The 21122-nt window shown below is 36.4% G+C and overlaps 4 protein-coding genes across 7 annotated transcripts; all 4 read left to right on the forward strand.

Annotated features, from left to right (window-relative positions):
* The first annotated feature begins 997 nt into the window (after window positions 1-997).
* LOC133696500 (mitochondrial hydrolase YKR070W-like) lies at window positions 998-5628 on the forward strand. Of its 4 annotated transcripts, none has more exons than XM_062118699.1 (12): window positions 999-1273; window positions 1372-1475; window positions 1578-1613; window positions 1885-1958; window positions 2086-2126; window positions 2656-2778; window positions 2871-3072; window positions 3731-3832; window positions 4192-4259; window positions 4731-4935; window positions 5059-5142; window positions 5302-5628. In XM_062118699.1, exons 1-12 carry the CDS (start codon window positions 1149-1151, stop codon window positions 5359-5361), a joined length of 1224 nt encoding a protein of 407 aa, XP_061974683.1. In that variant the 5' UTR covers window positions 999-1148; the 3' UTR covers window positions 5362-5628. The 4 variants fall into 4 exon arrangements, with proteins under 4 accessions (XP_061974682.1, XP_061974684.1, XP_061974683.1 ...); XM_062118701.1 differs by having other exon boundaries at window positions 2707-2778; XM_062118698.1 differs by lacking the exon at window positions 5302-5628 and having other exon boundaries at window positions 998-1273; window positions 5059-5256.
* A 1017-nt stretch (window positions 5629-6645) lies between these two features.
* Window positions 6646-7684, forward strand: LOC133696465 (large ribosomal subunit protein uL10c-like). The gene has a single exon (XM_062118655.1). The coding sequence runs from the start codon at window positions 6777-6779 to the stop codon at window positions 7458-7460; it is 684 nt and encodes a 227-aa protein (XP_061974639.1). The 5' UTR covers window positions 6646-6776; the 3' UTR covers window positions 7461-7684.
* Window positions 7685-9766: 2082 nt separating this feature from the next.
* On the forward strand, window positions 9767-13057 carry LOC133696464 (leucine aminopeptidase-like). The gene is made up of 4 exons (XM_062118654.1): window positions 9767-10939; window positions 11471-11704; window positions 11793-12119; window positions 12666-13057. The coding sequence occupies exons 1-4, from the start codon at window positions 9935-9937 to the stop codon at window positions 12960-12962; spliced, it is 1863 nt and encodes a 620-aa protein (XP_061974638.1). The 5' UTR covers window positions 9767-9934; the 3' UTR covers window positions 12963-13057.
* Window positions 13058-14451: 1394 nt separating this feature from the next.
* On the forward strand, window positions 14452-19794 carry LOC133695976 (protein TONNEAU 1a-like). The gene is made up of 8 exons (XM_062117969.1): window positions 14452-14661; window positions 15288-15420; window positions 16131-16219; window positions 16334-16456; window positions 18528-18661; window positions 18781-18803; window positions 18885-19041; window positions 19583-19794. Exons 1-8 carry the CDS (start codon window positions 14575-14577, stop codon window positions 19632-19634), a joined length of 798 nt encoding a protein of 265 aa, XP_061973953.1. The 5' UTR covers window positions 14452-14574; the 3' UTR covers window positions 19635-19794.
* The last annotated feature ends 1328 nt before the right edge of the window (window positions 19795-21122 follow it).

The following is a 21122-nucleotide window of genomic DNA, read 5'->3' on the forward strand; positions in this document are numbered from 1 at the left end:
TTAAAAAAGTTTTAAAATAAAAAAGCTGTTAGAATTTTATAATTATCAAAAAATTAATTTCAAAAGATACAGATGCTAATTAAGGGGCAATCAAAGATTTTTCTATTGTCTAGTTCAATCTCCCATGCGCGAGCTAATTATCCATTCCTTGTTAGTTATTATACTGTATTAACATTCATTATATAAATATTAAATAAAAGTTTATTTTTTAAAAATATGATAAAAAAATTATATATTTTTTAATTTTTTTAAAAAAATTGTATTTTTTGAATGTAGAATAAAAATATCTTGAAGTAGTTAGAAAGATGGGACACAATGTAAAAGCTAAAGAAAACCAATATGATCATCACCTGATTTTCAATCGCTTCTTCAATGGGGATTTTGTCATCGTCCTCTTCCGGAAGTGCCTTCATTTGAGATTCTAAAACATACCCAGGAGGAAGTGCATGTCTGTGGTGGCAGTCTTTACCCTCATTCGGGCAAACCCAAAACCAACCATATTATTTCCTCTCCGCTGCTTCCAGAAAGGATTTTTCCAATTTTCAACGGGACAAAATTATTCCCCTGTAACATCTTAATATATCTGGCTATTTCAGTCAGTTTAACACCACCGTAGCTAAAAAAAAAACAAGGCGGATTTATTTTTAAAATTCTATTTAAAATTTATCTAATTATTAATTTTATGAACTTAAATAATTAGTTGACATGTATACAAATTATCCAATATACAGTTAAAAAGAATACACTCGCACAGACCTCACATGATTGACGAGGAAGGGATGGCAATTCTCAAGGGAGCAGAACAACAAATAACATGATATAGGCTTGGCATCGTCACCTATCCAAAAGCCACATTCCCATGTAAATGCCTTGAAATCAAGTGAAAAACATCCAGTAAAAATAAAATCTTAACTAATTTAACACACAGTGAATATTCCAAAGCATGCAATAAAATTGAACAAGATAAAAAAAATAAATTAAAAGGAAATAATGATAAAGCGGGGCGGCGATTTTAGTTTTTCGTCGACGATTCGTGGCGCTTGTGGTTTACACAAAACCACGACGCATTACAGCCACAAGGCTCCTTGCCTCCTCCCTTAACGAGAATTAACCTCTGTACCAGAAGCGAGACAGAGACATAGAGAGAGATGAGATTCCAAAAAACGGTAGCGTTTGGGTTTCCCCAGATAAAAAACAAAGCAGCGCCATTTCTGTTTCAATATCATGCCTCGCGTTCCTTCTCCTCACAGCTTCAGTCAGGGCAGAAACGACGGTTCATCTAACCAACTCCTAAGACTTTTGTTTGTACAATAACAACAATGGAAATTAAGACGAAATTAATTTGGAAATTTCGGTGATTACAATTCACAGGTCCTCTTTTGGAATCGCCTTTGATATCGATGGCGTTATTCTTCGTGGTAAAGATCCCATCGGCGGCTCTCCTCAAGCTCTGCGTAGATTATACGGAGATTCTGGTACTCTAAACGGATCTGCATTTGTATGAACACATGTATTTATACGCATCGTGCATACATGCTAGCTGCATCTAATTGTGATTACTGCCTCTTACTCTGCAGGAAACTTGAACGTTCCCTTTTTGTTCCTGACAAATGGTGAGCTATTTCAATAATTATTTTCTAAAATGTTGTCATCCACTAGCTTAAAAATAGTTTATTTTAGCTATTTGTAAAAGAAGATGACTGCTATGGTCCTCATGTAATGAATCTATGAAACAGTGTAGGCATCGATGGCCCGCTGCCTGCATTTGTATGAATTTTAGCAATGTTTAGATCCTAATCTCAAAGCAGAAATATGATTGTTAGAGCGAACAGTAGAGCAGTTAAATGACTAATTGCATATTCTCCTGATATTATATTTTATCAGGAGGTGGCATTCCGGAATCGAGGAGAGCTAGTGAGTTAAGCGAACTGCTTGGAGTAAAGATTTTACCTTCTCAGGTATTACTTTGGGATTTTATTTTATTTTTATATGATTTACTCGTTGTCATTTTTTTTTAGTCTATCCGTGACCACCATTGTTTGACTGTGGAACCGTTTGCATAGCTGTCTCTTTTTCCTGGTACAGGTTTTACAGGGTCATTCACCTTTTAAAAGTTTAATGGAAAGGTATATGTATATTTATTGATTTTGAGGTTTTTTTATTTTATTATATTATTTTATGCACATGTCTTCAATATCAAAAAATGACATGTTCCCCGCAACTTACCTAGTTTTTTTTTTTTTTTTGTTGCTGTTGTTGTCATCGACCTCCCATTTTCCTTTATCTTCAACCTGGTTACCACAATACCATGTTAATATATTAAGCACATTGCTGTCATTGACAAATTATAAATGAGATGTGTCGTTCCAGCGTGGGAGATGTGGAATAGGATCTCCTCAAGGACATGTTGGAGTGGAAGGACTGGCTGCAACTTTAGAAATCAATATAATTGCCTGCCCACTTTAATTTATGACTAAACCAAAGTATGAACTAGGGAAATGCAGCTAGAGCAGATAAGTTAAAAGGAGCCATCCCAAGGGAAAAAGGTTTCATTGACCTAGTAGATTTATTTGACTTCCAGATTTGTTATCTGTATTGCGACAATTCTCATCTCTGAAGTGTCAATGAAATCCATAATCTTTCTGATTTTTTAAGGTGGTGTTGTCAATTGTGCCTTTCCCCCCCTGTTTTTTTGCTTCCCCTCAGATACGAGAATCAACTCATTGTTGCCACTGGAAAAGGAGAACCTGCTGTAGTAATGTCTGAGTATGGTTTCAAGTAAGGTCCCTGTAATGTCCCATTTATTTTGTTATTCCTAGATTTCGAGACTTCTTCACATTCCATATGGCCTGATTTATTCTTCATGGCAGAAAAGCTGTATCCTTGGACGAGTATGCTTCCTGTTTTGAAAACATTGATCCTCTGGCTCAATACAAAAAGTGGACAACTAAGCAGGGGTTGGATAGGAGCAGTCTGCCCCTGAATACAGTGCCGAGATATGATGTTTCTTCTGAAACAGTTAAGGCGGTATTTGTTGTTAGCGATCCTGTAGATTGGGGCAGGGACATTCAGGTATTTCTCCTTTTCATTTGGTAATGTAATATAAGCCAGTCACTGTATCTTTTGAGCTCCATATATTAGCTCCCTTTAAATTTGATTGTTCCAAATTCTATCAAGTGCTGTCCATGTTATAATTCACTTCCTTTTTACCATCAGTTATCCAAGTGTTGTGTATGGATATAATTTCAAATCGCAGTTTTAACCATATTTTGTTTTGAAAAGTCTGCAGTTCATCAATTAGATATTGAATTGTACTATTTTTGAGGCAGGAAACAAAAAACTTTGTGGCTGACCTGAGAAGCAACTCTTTTGTATTGCAATATATTTGTTACATGTTCAGAAATGAGAACTAATGTACCTGATGAATCAGAAGAAATCATCAATCAAAATGCTGCTGACATCTAAAAATATCATGAAATTGTAATGTGGTACTGTTAATAGTAACAGGCTAGGTTTTTTATTAACCCTTGCATGAAAAGTTCTCAACACTGCTGTAAATTTTGAAAAAGAATGGAAGTTTATTATATTTATTTAATTGGTGCTATGTGATAAATTTTACTCAATGGAGTTTTTTTTCTTTTTGTCTCGCTGCATTTCATTTAATTGGATTTAGCATAACTTAGTCATATGTACCTAACAAAGCTCTGCCCTGACTAACGAATGACATTAGGTTCTCTGTGATGTTTTAAGATGTGGAGGTCTTCCTGGACAGGAGAATGGGCATCAGCCCCAGCCTCCTCTATATTTTGCCGCTGATGATCTCGAATACCAGGTTGGTAGTCCTGCTTATTAGATAGTAACAGTTGGTTGTAACTTGTAGGTTCCTTCAAATGGCTTTAAGTTGGATTCTCCAATGCACAACTCTTTCTTTAGAATTGAATGGAAGTGAATGAAAACTTATAAGCAAGAAGTTTTGCTACCTTTATTCTGAAGGATCATCTGACCAGTATGTTTGATTTTGAAATCCACATTGCACGTGATTGTGCCCATCTTCATAAATACTCTCCTGTTTCTTATAAAGTAGTCTCTTACAAGTTATAATTGCTTGTGGAAATTGGCTTTAATGATTTTTCTGCTCAGTTATGGAAACATGGGATTCTATATCACCTAATCAGCTTATTTGATATACAGGCTGCGTTTCCTTCTAATCGACTTGGAATGGGTGCTTTCAGAATTGCTCTGGAGAGTGTCTTCAACAGGTAAGTTCAGTGTCTTCGGCCATTTAAAATTAAATTTCATAATATTTCACTTTGTAATAAATAGGATTGCATCAATCTTAGTGGTTTTGCCAATGGATCTCTGGGTTTTACATGTCTAAATGGATCTCAGAATAGGGCTACTATGAGCTTTGTGACGTACTAAGTCATGATTTCAGAATTTTCTGCTGTTGTTGGCTCATTTTTTAGTTGAGCAACTATTTTAGTAAGAGAAATTTGGTAGTTTTCACAGAAAAATCAGAACTATATAATTCTAGGAAGATCTATGAATACCAGGATAAGACATTTGAAGGAGTTGATTTGATAAAATTGAGAAGGAAGAAACCACCACTAGCATTGACCAGCTAAACATGTTTCTCTTATATTGCTCGCGATAGATGAAAGAAAGACCCAGTACTATTTTTGGGTTTTCCACTATATATATAATGTCTGTTAATTGGTATTTGCTTGCAGAATTCACTATAATCCACTGGAGTATGTTTGTTTTGGGAAGCCTGATCCATTTGTATTTAAGAATGCTGAAGCTATGTTGAAGCAACTTCAGCCATCTTATCATAGTGATAATTTTAAGGAACCTGGAGATTCTGGGTTACAGTCATTCAAAACTCTCTATATGATTGGTGACAATCCTTCAGTTGACGTTAAAGGTGCACAACAGGTTTGTCCTGCCTATTCCTTGTAGCTTTTATTGGTGGAGCACATAAGATTTCCATACCAATTTCTTTGGCATTCCCCATGCACATGTTGAGAATAAAAGAAAATTGTTTCGTTTCTCTTTCAGGCAGGACATCCTTGGTTTTCTATCCTAACAAGGACAGGTGTTTTCCGCGGGAAACATAACCATGCAGAGTTTCCTGCAGATCTGGCAAGTCAAACGATGAAACTTTCTGCATGCTGTAAATTAATATTCATAAACATGATAGGATCACACGTTTCCCCACTGACAAATTACCCAGGTTATTGATACTGTATTTCAAGAACTACTGTACATTTGTCTTGCCTGATCTGTTTTTCAATTGTGCAGGTTATTGATACTGTTGAAGAGGCAGTGGACTATATTCTTGAAAGGGAGTGTATTTCATAGACGTTCTGTGACGCAACATGCTCCATTTTTCCTTCAGAATCAATCCATTCAAAACCTTTATTTTAGAAATCAATAAAAGAAAGTTTTGAAGCTCTTTTCTACATATAAAAAAAAGTTTTAAGCCTGAGATTCGCAGAAATCAGCATCTGATTCCTGATGCCATGGCTCTCTGCTTGGCGTGCTGTCGCAACTATGTGAGTGATCTGGAAAATACTATGACCATTTCAAAGAGAGACGATATATTTGTCGCATGATTTTTTTTTTTAACTTGTAATGTTCTTGGTTAGCTTATGATAGACCTTTTCAGCTTACAAAAGTCTTGCCTTTTATCTCGTTTATCTCACGAGGTCTTTAACATTTTTCAAAAATTTTCCTTCGTAATTCAGATAAATTACAATAACCGGATAATCACAAGAAGGGGAGGGAGTCTACATTCATGCACCGTGTATAGCCCCGTGATTGGAATATTTAAAAGGGCCGGCCAAATTGTAAAACCTCCAAGAACTAAAAGGGCAAGCAATCCTTTAAATTCCCGTAGATTTATTAACGTTCAGTGGTGATATTAAAACTTTTTAGAAACTACATGGGTTAGATTGGAATATTTTAAACTGATGGGATAGAAATGGAACATCGGTGACTGGATATTGGATGTGCCAGATTTTCTTTGCATTTGTTCTGAAGGATTGGATATTGGGTGTGACTGGTTTTGTTTGGGATTGAAAATTAAGAATGCAGAGAGCAGACCCAATTTCTCTTCCCCTCAAACTTAGCCCGGATATCACAATTAACTGTGGTAAAAACAGCGGACGCATTAGATTTTTTGAACAGAAATTCCAATTCATGAGGCCAGTCCTCTCCCATATCTTCAAATTCAATCCCATCCTAATGGGGAGACTATTCTAGTTGGATTGTAGGTCACAATTTTACTCAGTTATCTCTGAGTAGTGATACTGATGCCGGCCGGCGGCCACTTAAATGCGGCAGTGGAAGTGGGGAACCATTTTGGTTATCACATTCGATGCGAGAAAACAAATTGATTATTAAAACCAATTAAGCAGTCACCCAAATGATTTTTCATATTACTTATTCAATGTTTTAATAAAATAATAATTTTGTGAATTAGTTTGGATATAATTAGCCTCTTTGATGCCCAATAAGAGTGAGATTTGGTCTCAAGGAGTTTAAAAAAGAAAATGGAGCTAGAGCTTAGAAGTAAATGAAAAATTAAGTGGCCTTTTTAAATAAAATAAATAAATACAGTCACCCCTTATTTTAAATATTTTCACCCTCCGTTTTTTCTCCATCATCCACTCTGTGCACACCAAAACACAAAACACGAACTGACGATGATAAGATAAGCCACAAAAGCACGCGCTAACACTCTCCTCCTCCTCTTCTAGTCTTCTAGCACCACCATGGAAACCACCGGTCTCCTCTCCTTCCCCTCCTCGAAACCCCCTCTTTCCCGAACCCATTTTCGCCCCTCAAACCCATTTTCCCTTTCCTTCCCCACAACCCACAAAACCTCCGTTTCACACAGACCCATTACCATCAAATCCGCAATTTCCCGCACCAAAAAGGAAGAAACAGTAGAAATAGTCAAAACCCAGCTCGAAAATTGCTACCTCTTAGCAGCTATAAAATACACAGGCTTCACAGTCAAACAATTTCAAGACTTTAGAAGATCATTGCCTGAATCATCAAAACTCATAGTAGCTAAAAACACCTTGGTTTATAAGGCCATTGAAGGCACTCCATGGGAAGCTTTAAAACCTTGTATGACAGGAATGAATGCTTGGCTTTTTGTGCATACCGAAGAGATACCTGAAGCTTTAAAGCCTTATAGGGATTTTCAGAAGGAAAAGAAGTTGGAGAATGATTTCACCGGGGCTGTCTTTGAAGGAAAGTTTTACGGGCCCGATGATTTTAAGCAACTTGAAACTATGCCGTCTAGAGCTGAGATTTATGCTAAGATTTTGGGAGCTTTACAGGGTCCTGCTATTGGATTGGTGGGTACTTTACAGGCGCCAGCGAGGGATGTTGTCATGGTTTTAAAGGCTTATGTGCAGAAATTGGAGGAGGAGAGTGGTGGGCAATAGTGGATGCAATGTAATGTGATGTAAGTGTATTGTTTGAAAGGTCCCCATTTTGTTGTTTTTGATTTGTTGTAGTAAAGTTAATGATTAAACGTTCTATTTTTGGATACGAAAGTGTGAATGAAGTTGTAGGATCTGTAAAATTGGAACCTTAATAATTGTCTTGAAGTTTAGTACAAGGCTGTCATTTTCTTATGGTTTTATTTTAACGAATTTGTTTTAGCGGATGTTTGGCATTGTTTTTCTTTTGTGAGTTTGATTTTCATACCCCTTTTGTGTGTTTGGGATGCTGCTTCCCTGTTGTGATTTTTGGTTGGTTATTGGAGCCAAATCTATGGTTGTGCCAATATACTTGGTATATTGGGAAAATGTGTGTGCAGTATACTTTGTGTATTCTACCTGGTTTGATCGTGGCTGCCGAATTGGGGGATTCTTTCTACATACCCATGCGTGTTTCTCTAGGTCCTACAGTAACTAGTTTGTTAAGGAATCTATGTAGCTGTGTGTTGCATACCATTTATGGTTTTTTTAGATGTCATTCAAGTGCCTGAAGAGCATATGTGCTTGAGACAAATGCGTTAACCTTGATAAGGTATTCCTTCAATTCTGCTTTGTGCTGTTTAAGGAATCTGGTTCTTTGGGATTATAGGAGCATATGTCATTAGACTTGACATCTGAATGTCGATTGTTTTCATACGAGGCACTTCTGGTTGTAGTAGTAGTAGTTAGGACTTAGGAGGGGTCTTCTAGTACAAGAGTCACAAAGGCAAGGCAACAATTCTTTTCTTTTAATGATGCGAGTCCTTTGAATTTAGAAAGTAGATGAGGTGGTTACAGCTGGCAGACATGATCCTGTCGTGCATTGACTGCCACTTTTCATGCATAGAGGTGTGCTGTGAAGGGTTGGAACTGCATTGAAGAGCACAGTATAGTTAATTTTCCTGATAAGGATCCACACAGTGAATGCCTGTGTTTGATGAATCGAGTCAGGGCATCTTTTCTCTATGACATGTCCATTGCGTTGTAAATTTATTTCTTGGGACAGTTGTTTCTAGAAAGAAGGGTCATATCTTCTTTTCTTGAGCATCCGCAACAAGGAATTATAGCTGTGTCTCTGTAAATTGCGATGCCATGAGTGTATATTCCATGGATCAAAAGAGGCTTTGTCTGCTAAACGATACAAGGAAACCATGCAGTAATTGTCTTGCGAAAACCATGAGTTTGAGACTTCTGTAAGAACCCGGCATGGCATCATCACTGTCAAATAACTTTTGCGATGCAATTCTAATCTGTTCTCCGTTCCTTGGGTTTTCTCCATGGTAGTAACTGGGAAATGTCAATAGTTACTCCTCCATGCCAATCCTAGTGTGCATGTTCAATTCTCTTTTGAATCGAAGCAAGTGATGTGTAACAGTTTGATTAGATTGAAGTGGCTTGTGGACAAGGAAATATTCACGGACAACCTTGCAAATTTACAACTTTGTTTCTCAAGTCTGAGAGTTGTTCAAGAAATCGTTCAGTGCAGCCTTCATCTGGTCTTCTACTTGGAAACAAACATTACAAGTTGTTTTCAGACTTGGTAGAATTCTACCATCGTTTATGTGCTTTGCTTTCATCGATTGCACCGTCCTTTTCTCCTTTTTTTTTTTTTTTTTAATGACTGTAATCAGTCTTCGTTTCTCTATTTGCCTCTCCTAGTTCAACCTATCCAAAAAATGCCAGTCTAGAAATGGAAGTAACCCTTTCGGTGTTTCGATACAATATTTATATTATTTCCATTTTATTCATCATCTTTGATATGGAAGAAACCCTTTTCTTTCCTCGGGCAAAAGGAAATTATCTTCCAGATGATTGTTAGCCAGATTTTGATGTCAATCGATAGGAAGAGCATCTCTCGACCCAATATGAATTTTCTCGAGTAAACCTGCGGACACTGAATTCATGTTAAGCACACACGAGGAGGGACCATTTCTAGGTTGATTGTTGACAGCAGAATAAGCATGCTGCATCTCGGCATCCCTTCCATATGCCTCTAGGATCACGGAGTGCATGACTGATCTTGAATCCATGCCCGAAATGTCCAATCGATATGAAGCACCGCCCTGTATTGACCATCTAGAGAGTCTCGTTCATTTTCTTACCCCAGAAAGAACCCCAGGGCGGAGGCGTCGTCCCTTTTGCCTGTCGTTGCCTTGGGAGGGAGGTCTCAGATCATATGACCTGTCATTCGTATCCCCTATCAGATGTCGTTCGAGGAAATAGTCAACAGTATTGACTCTTGAGTGTTGATGACTTGATTCTCTTCTTTTCTTTTTCATGGATACCTTGCTCGTACCCAAACAGCACCAAATCATCCCTTCTTTCCCTTCTATTATTCCCCAAATCGTTCTTTTCCCATTCCCAAAATCAGATTCCTCAAAAAGAATCAAAATAAAACCTCCTAATCCTCCCTCTCACGGCCCAAAAAAAACCCCGCAATGATCGATCCTCACTCATTCACTGATTCAACTCACCCCCTAACCACCCACGTATCCCTCACTCTCTACTTCCACTTCCCTTCCTCCACCATCCACGCCACCGCTCTCTTCACCCTCCAAACCCCACACACTGGCCCGCTCTCTCTCGACACTCGCTCCCTCACCATCCACAAAATCCTCGACCCTGCAACTCTAGCTCCCCTCCCTTTCACTCTCTCCTCTTCTGAACACCCCATCAAAGGGCGACTCCTTACCGTTTATCTCGACAACAACTCCTCAGTTCTCATCCTTTACTCCACCTCCCCTTCCTCTTCGGCCCTCCAATGGCTCTCTCCGCCCCAAACTTTCAACAAAACTCACCCTTTTGTCTACACCCAATGCCACCCTGTTCACGCGCGCTCCGTTTTTCCTTGCCAGGATACGCCTGCCGCGCGTGTTTGTTACTCTGCAAAGTTGAATCTTCCGCGGGAGCTTTCTGCTGTTATGTCTGCTAGGCATTGTGACCGTCATGACCCTGTTGGTACTGATTTGGATGGGGTGTTGACGAATGAGGAGTCTGGATTTGGATTTGATTTGAAGTCGTTGTGGTGCGAGGAAGGGAGGGTTGTGGAGGAGTTTGTAATGGAACAGCCAATTCCGCCGTACTTGTTTGCGTTTGCTGTTGGGGAATTGGGGTTTAGAGAGGTGGGGCCGAGGACTAGGGTTTATTCGGAGGCAGTTGATGGGGTTTTGGATGCAGCTGCGAGGGAGTTTGCAGGAACTGAAGAGATGATTAGGCAAGCGGAGAGGTTGTTTGGTGAGTATGATTGGGAGAGGTTTGATTTATTGGTTTTGCCACCGAGTTTTCCATATGCTGGAATGGAGAATCCAAGGATGGTGTTTTTGACTCCTACAGTGATTAAAGGGGATGCGAGTGGCGCACGGCTTGTGGCGCATGAGTTGGCTCATAGTTGGACTGGGAATTTGATCACTAACAAGAATAATGAGCATTTTTGGTTGAATGAGGTACAGTGAGTGTTTGCTTTTAACATTTGATTTGATTATTTGACTTCTTCTTTTTCGTGATTCAGTATCAGTTTAATGGCCGCCTCAAATAGTATCTCTTTGTATGCTTAATGGAGTTTTATTTTATTTCATTTTCCTTTGTATTTGTTCTTATCTGATGTACCAAATGTGTTGCCTCTCAGTGTCTGTTTGTGGTTGACTTTATTTACGAAAATTGTTTGATTTTGTTTACTGATTCAATAAATTTTCTTTTATAAAATATGGCATTGAGGAATTCATGCTAGTTTAATTGCTTTGTTCCTTTGTAATGCTGATTGTTTGTTATGATTGTTGAAGTGTTCAAGAGGGACATGTTTTAACTCTCTGTGTTGGATGAGGGAAACTATTAGCAGATGGTTCTGATATATTAATTTTGGGATAAATTTCCATGTGTTATGTGCTCTTAAACTTCCAATAGCCCATGGTTATTCTTATGCCGTGCTCAGCAATTTTTGCTCCTTGTGAGTTATAAGTTTCTGATTATGAAACTAGGGTTTCACAACATATGCGGATAGGAGAATTGTTGAGGTCGTGCAAGGCGAAGATATAGCTGCTCTGAATATTGGAATTGGTTGGAGAGGTTTGAATGAGGAAATGGAGAGGTTCAAGGACAACATGGAGTTCACTAAGCTAAAAAACAATCAGGAAGGAGTGGACCCAGATGACGTGTACTCTCGAGTGCCATATGAGAAGGGTTTCCAGTTTCTGTGGCGCATTGAACATCAGGTATATTGATTTATTTCTTGTTTGAACTTGGAGATATTTCAAACAGTAATATTCTTACTGGTTCTGTTTTTACCCTTGAGATTCTTAGATTGGAAGACCTGCTTTTGACGAGTTCCTCAAGAAATATATCGCCACGTTCAAGTTCAAGTCAATTGACACAGAGACATTTCTTGATTTCCTGAAAGCCAATGTTCACGGAATAGAGAAAGATATTGACCTTCAGCTATGGACTGAGGGCACTGGCATCCCTCCAGATGCTCATGAACCGGTTTCAAACTTGTATATAAAGATTACATCACTTGCAAAGGATTTTAAGCTTGGGAGGATGCCGAGAGAGGATGAAGTTGCTAACTGGAAAGGGCAGGAATGGGAGCTGTACCTAAAGAACCTGCCCAGAGCTGTTGAAGCCTCACAGGTAATGACTTGATTCTCTTATCAATTTCCCCATGCTAACCCCCTCCCTTCTTGTTGCAAAAAGTTTCTCGCCTGCAGTAATTTTAATTTCTTGAAACTTTATTTCCTAGTTACTTTGTCTTTCCACGTCTGCATGTGCTCTCTCATTGGAGGTAACCCATGCTAAAGACCATTTAGATCTCTGTAAAATTCTTGTACATCTTTGCCTGGTTTGGGAGCTGGTGTACGTTTCAATTGTCAAGGTTTTTACCTTGGCGTGCTAAGCTTCAAACAAGCGCTCATGCGCTGTGAAAGCGGAACAAACTTGTCTTACTAATTGTTATAATTTTTTTTTTAATTATTATTATTAATGTGGTCATGTAGGCCTCACACCTTAACTAATATTACGGGTCCTGAAGTTAATGACCATGTAAACCTCTAATGACTCTAAAGAAACTCGAACTTGTGACCATTCAGAAGCAAACTTGTGACCATTCAATAGCAAATTTAAAACCTGACCAGTTAGCTACTCTTTATATTTTACTAATCGTTGTAATTCAACATGCAGGTGTTAGCCTTGGATGCTCGCTATAGGCTGTCGGAATCCAAGGACTATGAGGTGAAAGTGGCATTTCTCCAACTGGCTATCTCCTCCAGGTGCAGAGATTACTATGGTGAGGTGGAGAAAACATTGAAGGAAGTTGGGAGGATGAAGTTCCTCCGCTCACTCTACAGTGGTCTTGTTGAAGGCCCCGGAAACGAAGAAGAGAAAATTTTGGCCAAGAGAGTGTTTGCTGAAGCTCGTGAATGTTACCATCCTATAGCTCAAGGTATTGTTGAGGCAATCTTTGCCAAGCACGTGTAGGATGGCTATATACCACAATACAGTGTCTGGACCTAAACCTTTAATGTCTTGGAAGCCAATAAATGATAAATGTCTTCTTGTATTTCGACACTTCACTCCTCGGTAATTCTTCTGATTTTGCATGACTATTCTACTCGCTCTGTCGAGATGGCAGGTGGAACATGTTTTTTTTTTTTGTTAAAATCTGATTTTTTAAAAAATAATATTATTTTAATTGTGATATATTGATATAAAAAATTATTATTTAAAATAAAAATATTGTAAAAATCAATCTTGACTTGAACACCTCTTACAGTATCATAATTATTATTTCACTTTTAAATACCTGCCATGATGTATGCTCGAGATGACCCCTCATTCTATCTACATACTTGGGCCGTGGAGATACTTCAGGTGATCAGAATTTTCTGTTTGATTTTTCATATCGATCCATAAGGGTTTGTTATTGCTGTTACCATCGCTAGAAACATGGGCCGCTGGTTGCAAAAAATGAATCCATTCTGTCAGTGCCCCGTCAAATTGCTCTCGTTAATAGCATTTCTCTGCTTAGTTCAACTTTTTAGATTTAGTGTATTTTAACGAATTTTATAACAATAAAATAAATGATTCAAAAAATTTACAACATGAAAACCCTGTCATTGTATTTGTTCCTGTAAAATTCGTCAACTTTTAGGTTTTTATGACACCTTAAAATTCTTCGTGGATACTCGAGGCTGGACGGGAATTCAATTTCAATGCCATTAAAATTAAAAATCGGTGGTTGTTCGACCAGCAATCCAGAAAGCCGGGACATTGTCTCGAGTGATCGTTGGGAGTTGAGTATTTTCTATTTTTTTTATGTATTTTAAAAATATATTTTTATTAATTTGTATTTTTTATTATTTTAATGTATTAATATAATTTCTTTTTTTAAAATAATATATTTTAAAGCAAAATAATATTGTGTTTCAAAATACTGTACACTACAATAATAAACAGTAAACACGCATCAATTATCAATTTTTTTAGTCTTCTTTCCCCCCCCCCCAGGAAACTACTCTTTATATATATAAAGGTTTTATATTATAAAAACACTAGTAGAATAACATTTAAATACTTACCAGCTTAGAATAATTAAATTTTTTTTTTTACTATTTTAATTCTATAAAGCAACAAAGAATTTTTTTTATTAAAATCACATTTAATCACTAATGATTTATTTTAGAAGATGGCGATGCATTCTTGAGTGATAATTCTAAAATAATATCAACAACTAGCATAATCATGGATGGATGGATAATCAATTAAATTATTGAATAATAACGTAAATTATTATAAGATTATATAACTTATATTTTTAAACAACCATTCAAATTTCCTCACCAACAAGTAGGACCCACAAACTCTAACCTCAGATCCTGATATGGACGACCCAGATCCAATCTTCAGTACCATCGTCCACTGGACCCCACGTTTACGACTACGGTCATTATTTTGACACGCCCCACGGTCTCTCTCCTTCTCCCCTCTCTCTGTGTTTCATTTCTACTCAAAAAAATCAAAATTTTTCAAAAAGAAACAGTGAGCAGGGAAGAACAAACCAGCCCTCCTTTTCTTTTTTTCTTAAAAAAAAATGGACGATTACACGAGAGAAATGATGGACCTGAAAACTCTCGTCACTCGAACCCTAGAGAAGAAAGGCGTCCTTGCTAAGATCCGGGTATCAAACCTTCAATTTCCTTTTTATAATGATAATAAACTAAAAGTAAAATGGTTATTTTGATTGTAAAATCTTAATTCTGTTGTCTCAAGCTAATTAATTGAGAGCAAAGGTACTTTTTCCTGGTTGGATCTCGTCCAGTGGTAAAACAAATTGGATTTTCTTTAATTGGATGATTGTTCTTGCTCTGGATCTTGTTTTCTTTGTTTGAAATTGAAATTAGGTTCTTTTTTCTCGTAGTGGATGGGAGGAGAAACGGGTATTTTTATATTTGTAGCTAGGGTTTTGTGTTCCATGCAAGATCAAGGCTTTTGTAATCTAATGTGAAGCAAAAGGTCTCAATTTTTCAGTGAACTAGATGGCTTTTCCTTCTTCCTTTTTGTAAATTTTTATGCGCTTTATCTGTTGTCTCATGCTAAATTTTTGTCCGGGAAGTGTTCAATGAAGCAATTCTTTTTCGTTTTTTATCCTAAACTGTGTTTATTGAGTCAAATTAAATTGAAAATGTAGCCGGGCACAGTAATCACTACTGGGCTGGTCACTTGGTCTTGTTTCGCCATTGTCGATATAGTTTGTAGTTTCCTTTTTATAAATTTCTGTATCTTACTTGTCTACTCTGTTGGTAGGCTGAACTCAGGGCAAGTGTTTTTGAGGCAATTGAAGAGGAGGATAGGGTGATTGAAAAAGATGAAGGCTTACCTCCTGCATTATTGGGTAGCTGTAATGATCGTGCTAAACAACTTCATGCTTCTCCATCAGGTCGCTCCTTGAATTCACAGCCTTTTCCATCTTTGTCGGACGAGTTTGAAAATGTTGAGCCTTTTCTTTAATTAATTTCTGTTTAAGTTAATGTAATCCATGATAGCATGTTTGTGTACCTTGGTAGCATTTTGTTGTATTTATGAGAGCCTGTGTAAGGTCTTGAAATAAAGTTGGATTGCGTTAAACAATGGGGGTTAACTGACTTGACAATTTATTTTTCTCATGGACTAATACTTATGTTTCGAATCAGTCTATCGTGGTAGATAACAATTTTGATGCAGGGGGGACAAACTAAATAAAATTTCCCCCCAACTAGAATACTTTTTTGAAATCTCTTTCACAGGCAACTAAAACTTTGAAGCTTCGTGAGTGGACATGCTTTTGGGGGCTGAATCAAAATTTATGTTATTTTAGATTGGTTTAGGCTGTCCTTCAAGTTTTCCTGTTAGAATCGTGAGAGTATAGAGGACATTGCAGGACTGCTGGTCTTTCATTGGATGTTGGTTTTTGATAAGACATGATATCAAATAGCTATTCTCCACGTTCCCAATCCTAAAAAATGTGCCTCAAGTAACTTGCTTGTGGCGTTTAAAGTTTCTAGTGATTTAAGCATTTGTGCACGTGTTTTTTTCTTGTAAAGCAAGAAAAAAATAAACATACATAATTGTTTATGTATGTTCTGTTGATTTTTCTTCTAAAAAATGCAGGGAGGCTGCTAACTGCACTGATATGTGAATACTTAGACTGGGCGCAGCTAAACCATACACTAAAAGTCTATCTACCAGAATGCAATTTGGTAATCATGTAATTTATCAATGGTATTTTCGCAAGATTTTTTAACAACTTTGGTATGATATTCATTGCACTTAACTTGTGAATATTAAACAGCAATCCGTACTTTCCATTGCAGCAAAAAGATTCTTGGAAAGCTGAGTTGAATGAATTTAGTAGCAAGAATGGATATGATCTGAACAGGAATGGAGATAGCGGTCCTTTGCTTTTGGATGTTCTTGAAGGATTCTTGAAATTTGAGGTTTGTCCTTGTTTGTAGCTGCATATCTACATATAAGACTGATCTTAGGGGAAATAAAACTGGCAATACGGTGCTCTGGACTTCTGGCTATAAATGTAATGCAATGCTATCTCTTTGGATATTTGATTATTTTTTAGACAGATCACACATAGTAGGAGGAATTGATGCCTGAGTTTGTAATACCTTTTCATGCATGATATTAGGGAATATGGTGAACTAACATGGATGGTTTTTGTTTTGGTCTTATCTCACTTGGATGAGTGGAGTAGTTTTATTGTCTAAATTTGGGGCTGAAACGAGCTTGCTAATTTTTCGCAGCCATATAGAATTTAAAGTTGGGTTCTTAATGGTCCAGTCATGGACATTCATTTCTTATCTTTGGATATTATGCGCTGCAAAAGCTTAGGAGCTAATTTTCAAGTAGATTATCTGACCAGTTTTAGTTGGGGAGATTTTGGTTCCTGAGAAGACTATTGACTACAATCTATCACATGGTTCACTGTTGATTGAAAGAACCTAAATAAACTGAGTGAGGACAAGTTCCCACCACAAGGACTCTGGGAGGCGGAAGAGAGGAGAAGGGAATGTGTAACCGGGATGAATTTGTTAAGTTGGATACATCTGTGTGCTTGGATGATCAGATTAACATTTATGAGAAAAGCTTTTGACAGTTTAAAGCCTAAGAGATGTGAGTTGAAGATTAATGTCTCAACTCATTGAGTCGTAGTTCTCACAAGCTTAACTGGAGAATATGATGACTATAAGGAAATGCACAAGAAGAATGAATCTGAATGAGCTGATGTGGAAAAATGACATAACATGAAACTAATTTTGAGAAGCCTGTGGTCATAGATGGAGCAAGGTGGAAATTAAAGATTTATTTAGTTAATTCTGAGTGGCTGTGATCAGTGGCGGAGCTAGAATTTTTTAAATGAGGAGGCAAATTATTAACAAATATTTGATATTATATATTACACAGACATGTGTTATATAAAGAAATTAATTTGAAATATATGTATCAACTCAAGTCAAGCAAAATTAATTTAAGAATTTTTAAAATGAAAAAACTTAAATTATAATTGTTCTCTTCGAGATTTTATATTTTAAAACTGCTTCATAATGATTTTATTTTTAATCTCATTAAAAATATCTTTCTTAATATATACAACAAGCTTTTATTTATCTATTTCTAAATCTTACAAAGAATACGAAAGTTCTTGGCAACAATTCTATACCGACATATGATACATAGCATCTAAAATCATAACTTAAAAGGATTGTCACAAATTGATGTTGTTCTTGCTGACTTGTTGTTTTGTACAAGTGGATTAAACATAAATATTAAATGTTTTTTTTTTAATTTATCTATTATGTCCCTAATTTTTTGAGCTGTCATGTGCTTCACTTTTAATCACTAGTAAATTCATCACCATCATTTTTCCTATGAAATTCATAGCAAAATACTTATCAATTCATCAAAACTCATTTCAGTTCATATCCATTAGCATATAATATTACTCATACACATATTAATTCGACAAACCCATAAATTATTATAAACTAATAATTTCAATAACTAATTAATATAGAAAAAAGAAGCTAACAATTAGTAGCTAACAAAGAAAATTAATCATGTAAAGCTATTATATTAATATTTTAATATAAAAATATTTTGAAAAAAAAATTAGGCGGGCAATTGCCCCCTATCGAAACACTGGCTGTGATGTAAGGCTTTTGTTCGGTACCATTAACTCGTATACTGAATGTTCATATTAATTAAATACAACATGCATTCTAAGTGGCAATTTAGGATTTATTTAGTTAATTCCAAGTGGCTGTGATGTAAGGCTTTTGTTGGGCACCGTTAACTTTTATATTGAATGTTGATATTTAATTAAATACAATATGTGTTTTTTTGTAGGAGATATCTTTTCTTGGAATAAAAGGTTTTAAAGCTTTATCCAAAACTCAACTGACTATATTGCTTGTGCTTGTTAATGTTTTTTTCTCGTGATAAATTTTCTCAAACCATATTCACTATTGATTATAGATGAAATCTTGTTTTTGATAGAATTTATCACAAGGAAGGGGTGCTGGAAGGAGAGTACCAGAGGCCGAGTCCTTATCCAATGTAGAGTCTAGGAATATACGAATGCGAAGACCCTCTTCATCATCTGTTGCTGGTGGCTTACCTCCACTAGGAAGGTTCTGGGCCAATTCCAACTTTTAATTTTTCTTTCCATTCCTTTCTTTTAGATGGTGTCTTGATATTTTCTTCCCTACACTACTCATAATTGTTTCTGTTATGCTCATGTTTATGCCAGACCAGCTTCTTCCCTGGCATCTGGTGAGTGATTAAAATATGCATTACTTGCTCTACCTTTTCTTTCCTTGCCATTCCCTGTTTCTGATACCGTCCATCATCCAGATAGGAGAGCAGGGTCTTCCATGTCTGGTTACAGGAAAGATGATTACAGTAGGAGATATGACAGTGAAGAACTTCCTGAGGATGTGATTCAAGCTTCTGCTGCCCTGGAAAACCTTCAGTTGGACAGAAAAGCTCGGAATCTTACTTCATCTTGGAGGTTTGTTTCTCATACTTGCTTCTATGAGATTCTTCCATTATGTACTAGTTAAAATGTATTTTGGATGTGCTTTGATACTAATTTGCGTCTGGAGCACTACAAAACGAACTGGGAAACTATAGATCACCATTTATTAAAAAATTGCTGAAGGGGGTGATTAGATTGTTATGAAGTACCTTTTCATTCTGAAAATTAACTTATCTTGGAAGTAACACCCTGAGAATCCTGAGACTGTATTTTGATTGGTTTACCTTCAATCCATTCTTGTATAGACGTTCTGAAGTAGCCAAATTGGTAACTAACTAGCTAGCAGTTGTGTACACTGCGAATAGATCTTGCATATAATTAGAGGTCTTATAACATGGGTCTTATGACATCATCCTGATGAACTGAAGTTCTGCATTTGGGAAAAAGTTAGCAACATGGTCATTATATTTCTAATACCAAAGATTCTGTTTGCCGAGGTAGCCTCATGCTTGTGTTTTTTAACTGATTAGCCAGAAAAACTCGTGACGGTGTGACGGTATTGGTTTGGTTGCAGGCATGCGGGGGATGTCATCAGTGATGATGATGGGAGGGTTGACCATATTTAGCTGAATGGCATCCTCAAATGATGCAGATGTAGCTTAGTGTGTTCTTATCTTTATCCATTAATGTTTTATTATCAGCAAAAGGAGGGTAGCGATTTGTGTAATTCTGATATTTTTTTTCTTTGGTTAATTATATTGTGAGGTGTTCTAGTGTTTTTGGTGATTTTTTCTTCTTGTTTTTCTTGTCTTTTCTTTTTTAATACATTTTGAAATCTCGATTAGTGATGGCCAGAAAACTTCTATGCATAAATTGCCACAAATTTTCCAGTTGATGCGTAGTTTAATAAGTTATCAGCAAGGATGAAAGATCAAGCCTGTTAGAGATGCCTTGAGCTTATCTCGCCACCATAAGAGCATGGATAATTCCAGCTTTTTATTCGTGATGCGAAAGCATCCTAGATAATGGCAAAATCATTTGGAAACTTGAGCGGCGTGGCTTGCCTCCATGATTCGAAATAAAGAACCTCTGGGATCATGTTGTTTTGATGGGAAACAAATTTTGTTAGTTTACAAACCAGAGTGGTTTTTAAACATTATTTTTTGTTTGAAAAATGTATTAATATTTTTTTATAGAAATATTTTATTTTTTTATATTAACTCGTTAAAATTATTAAAAAATATCAATTTTATATTTTTTTAAAGTACATTTATTTTAAAACAGATTAAAAAAAAACTCACCTATGACCTAAGATTATAACCAAATCTAGAGCAATATTGTTTTCAACAATCTATTTTTCATGATCATTAGCATCTAGAATGCCTTTTTCTTGTTTCATGGAAAATAACATGAAAAAAAGGGCTCATCTCAATTCTCAAGCCACGATATTTCTTTACTACCGAATTTCAAACCTTCATTGATGTATCCTGTCGGAGCTGCCCCCCTTCTTTGTTAAACACTTTCTCTATTGACCAGGCGGGTTGCTAAGTTATAGCAGAAAATTTAGCAGCATAAAGCTGTCCCTGGGCCACCCTCAGAGTGGATTTCCCTCTCAAGTTCCAAATACTGAAATTTCATATCTTGAGGAGCAATTATCTATTTCTGTACTGTACTCTGTGCTCTCCCTTTCATATCAATGAGATTCATTTACAAGATTTGCTTGCAAATTTCAGTTGAATTTTAGAGAAGGAAGAACTGTGTGTCTCTGAACCTGGCAAGGTTTGAAACTTCAAACCTGTACGTCCTGAGATGCTCCTTCTTGGCTCTTGCATGCTTGGACACGTTATGGGCTTGTGTTGATTATATGTTTTGTAACCCGATAGGATATTTTAAAAATTCTTGTTTTTTTTTAAAATAAATTTTTATTATTTTTTTTAATTTTATTTATTATTTGTGAATGGATAATAAATAATTTTGTATTAACTAGTTTATATAAATGCCAACCTTAGTGTATCGAGCACATTATTTATCAAGTTCAGGGTATTTTACATGTGATGTAACATAATAAAAACTTGCTATTTAAAACCATATTAAAAAAGATATTTTTAAAAAAT

Source organism: Populus nigra, chromosome 6 (genome assembly GCF_951802175.1).
Source record: "Populus nigra chromosome 6, ddPopNigr1.1, whole genome shotgun sequence".
Classification (NCBI taxonomy): domain Eukaryota; kingdom Viridiplantae; phylum Streptophyta; class Magnoliopsida; order Malpighiales; family Salicaceae; genus Populus; species Populus nigra.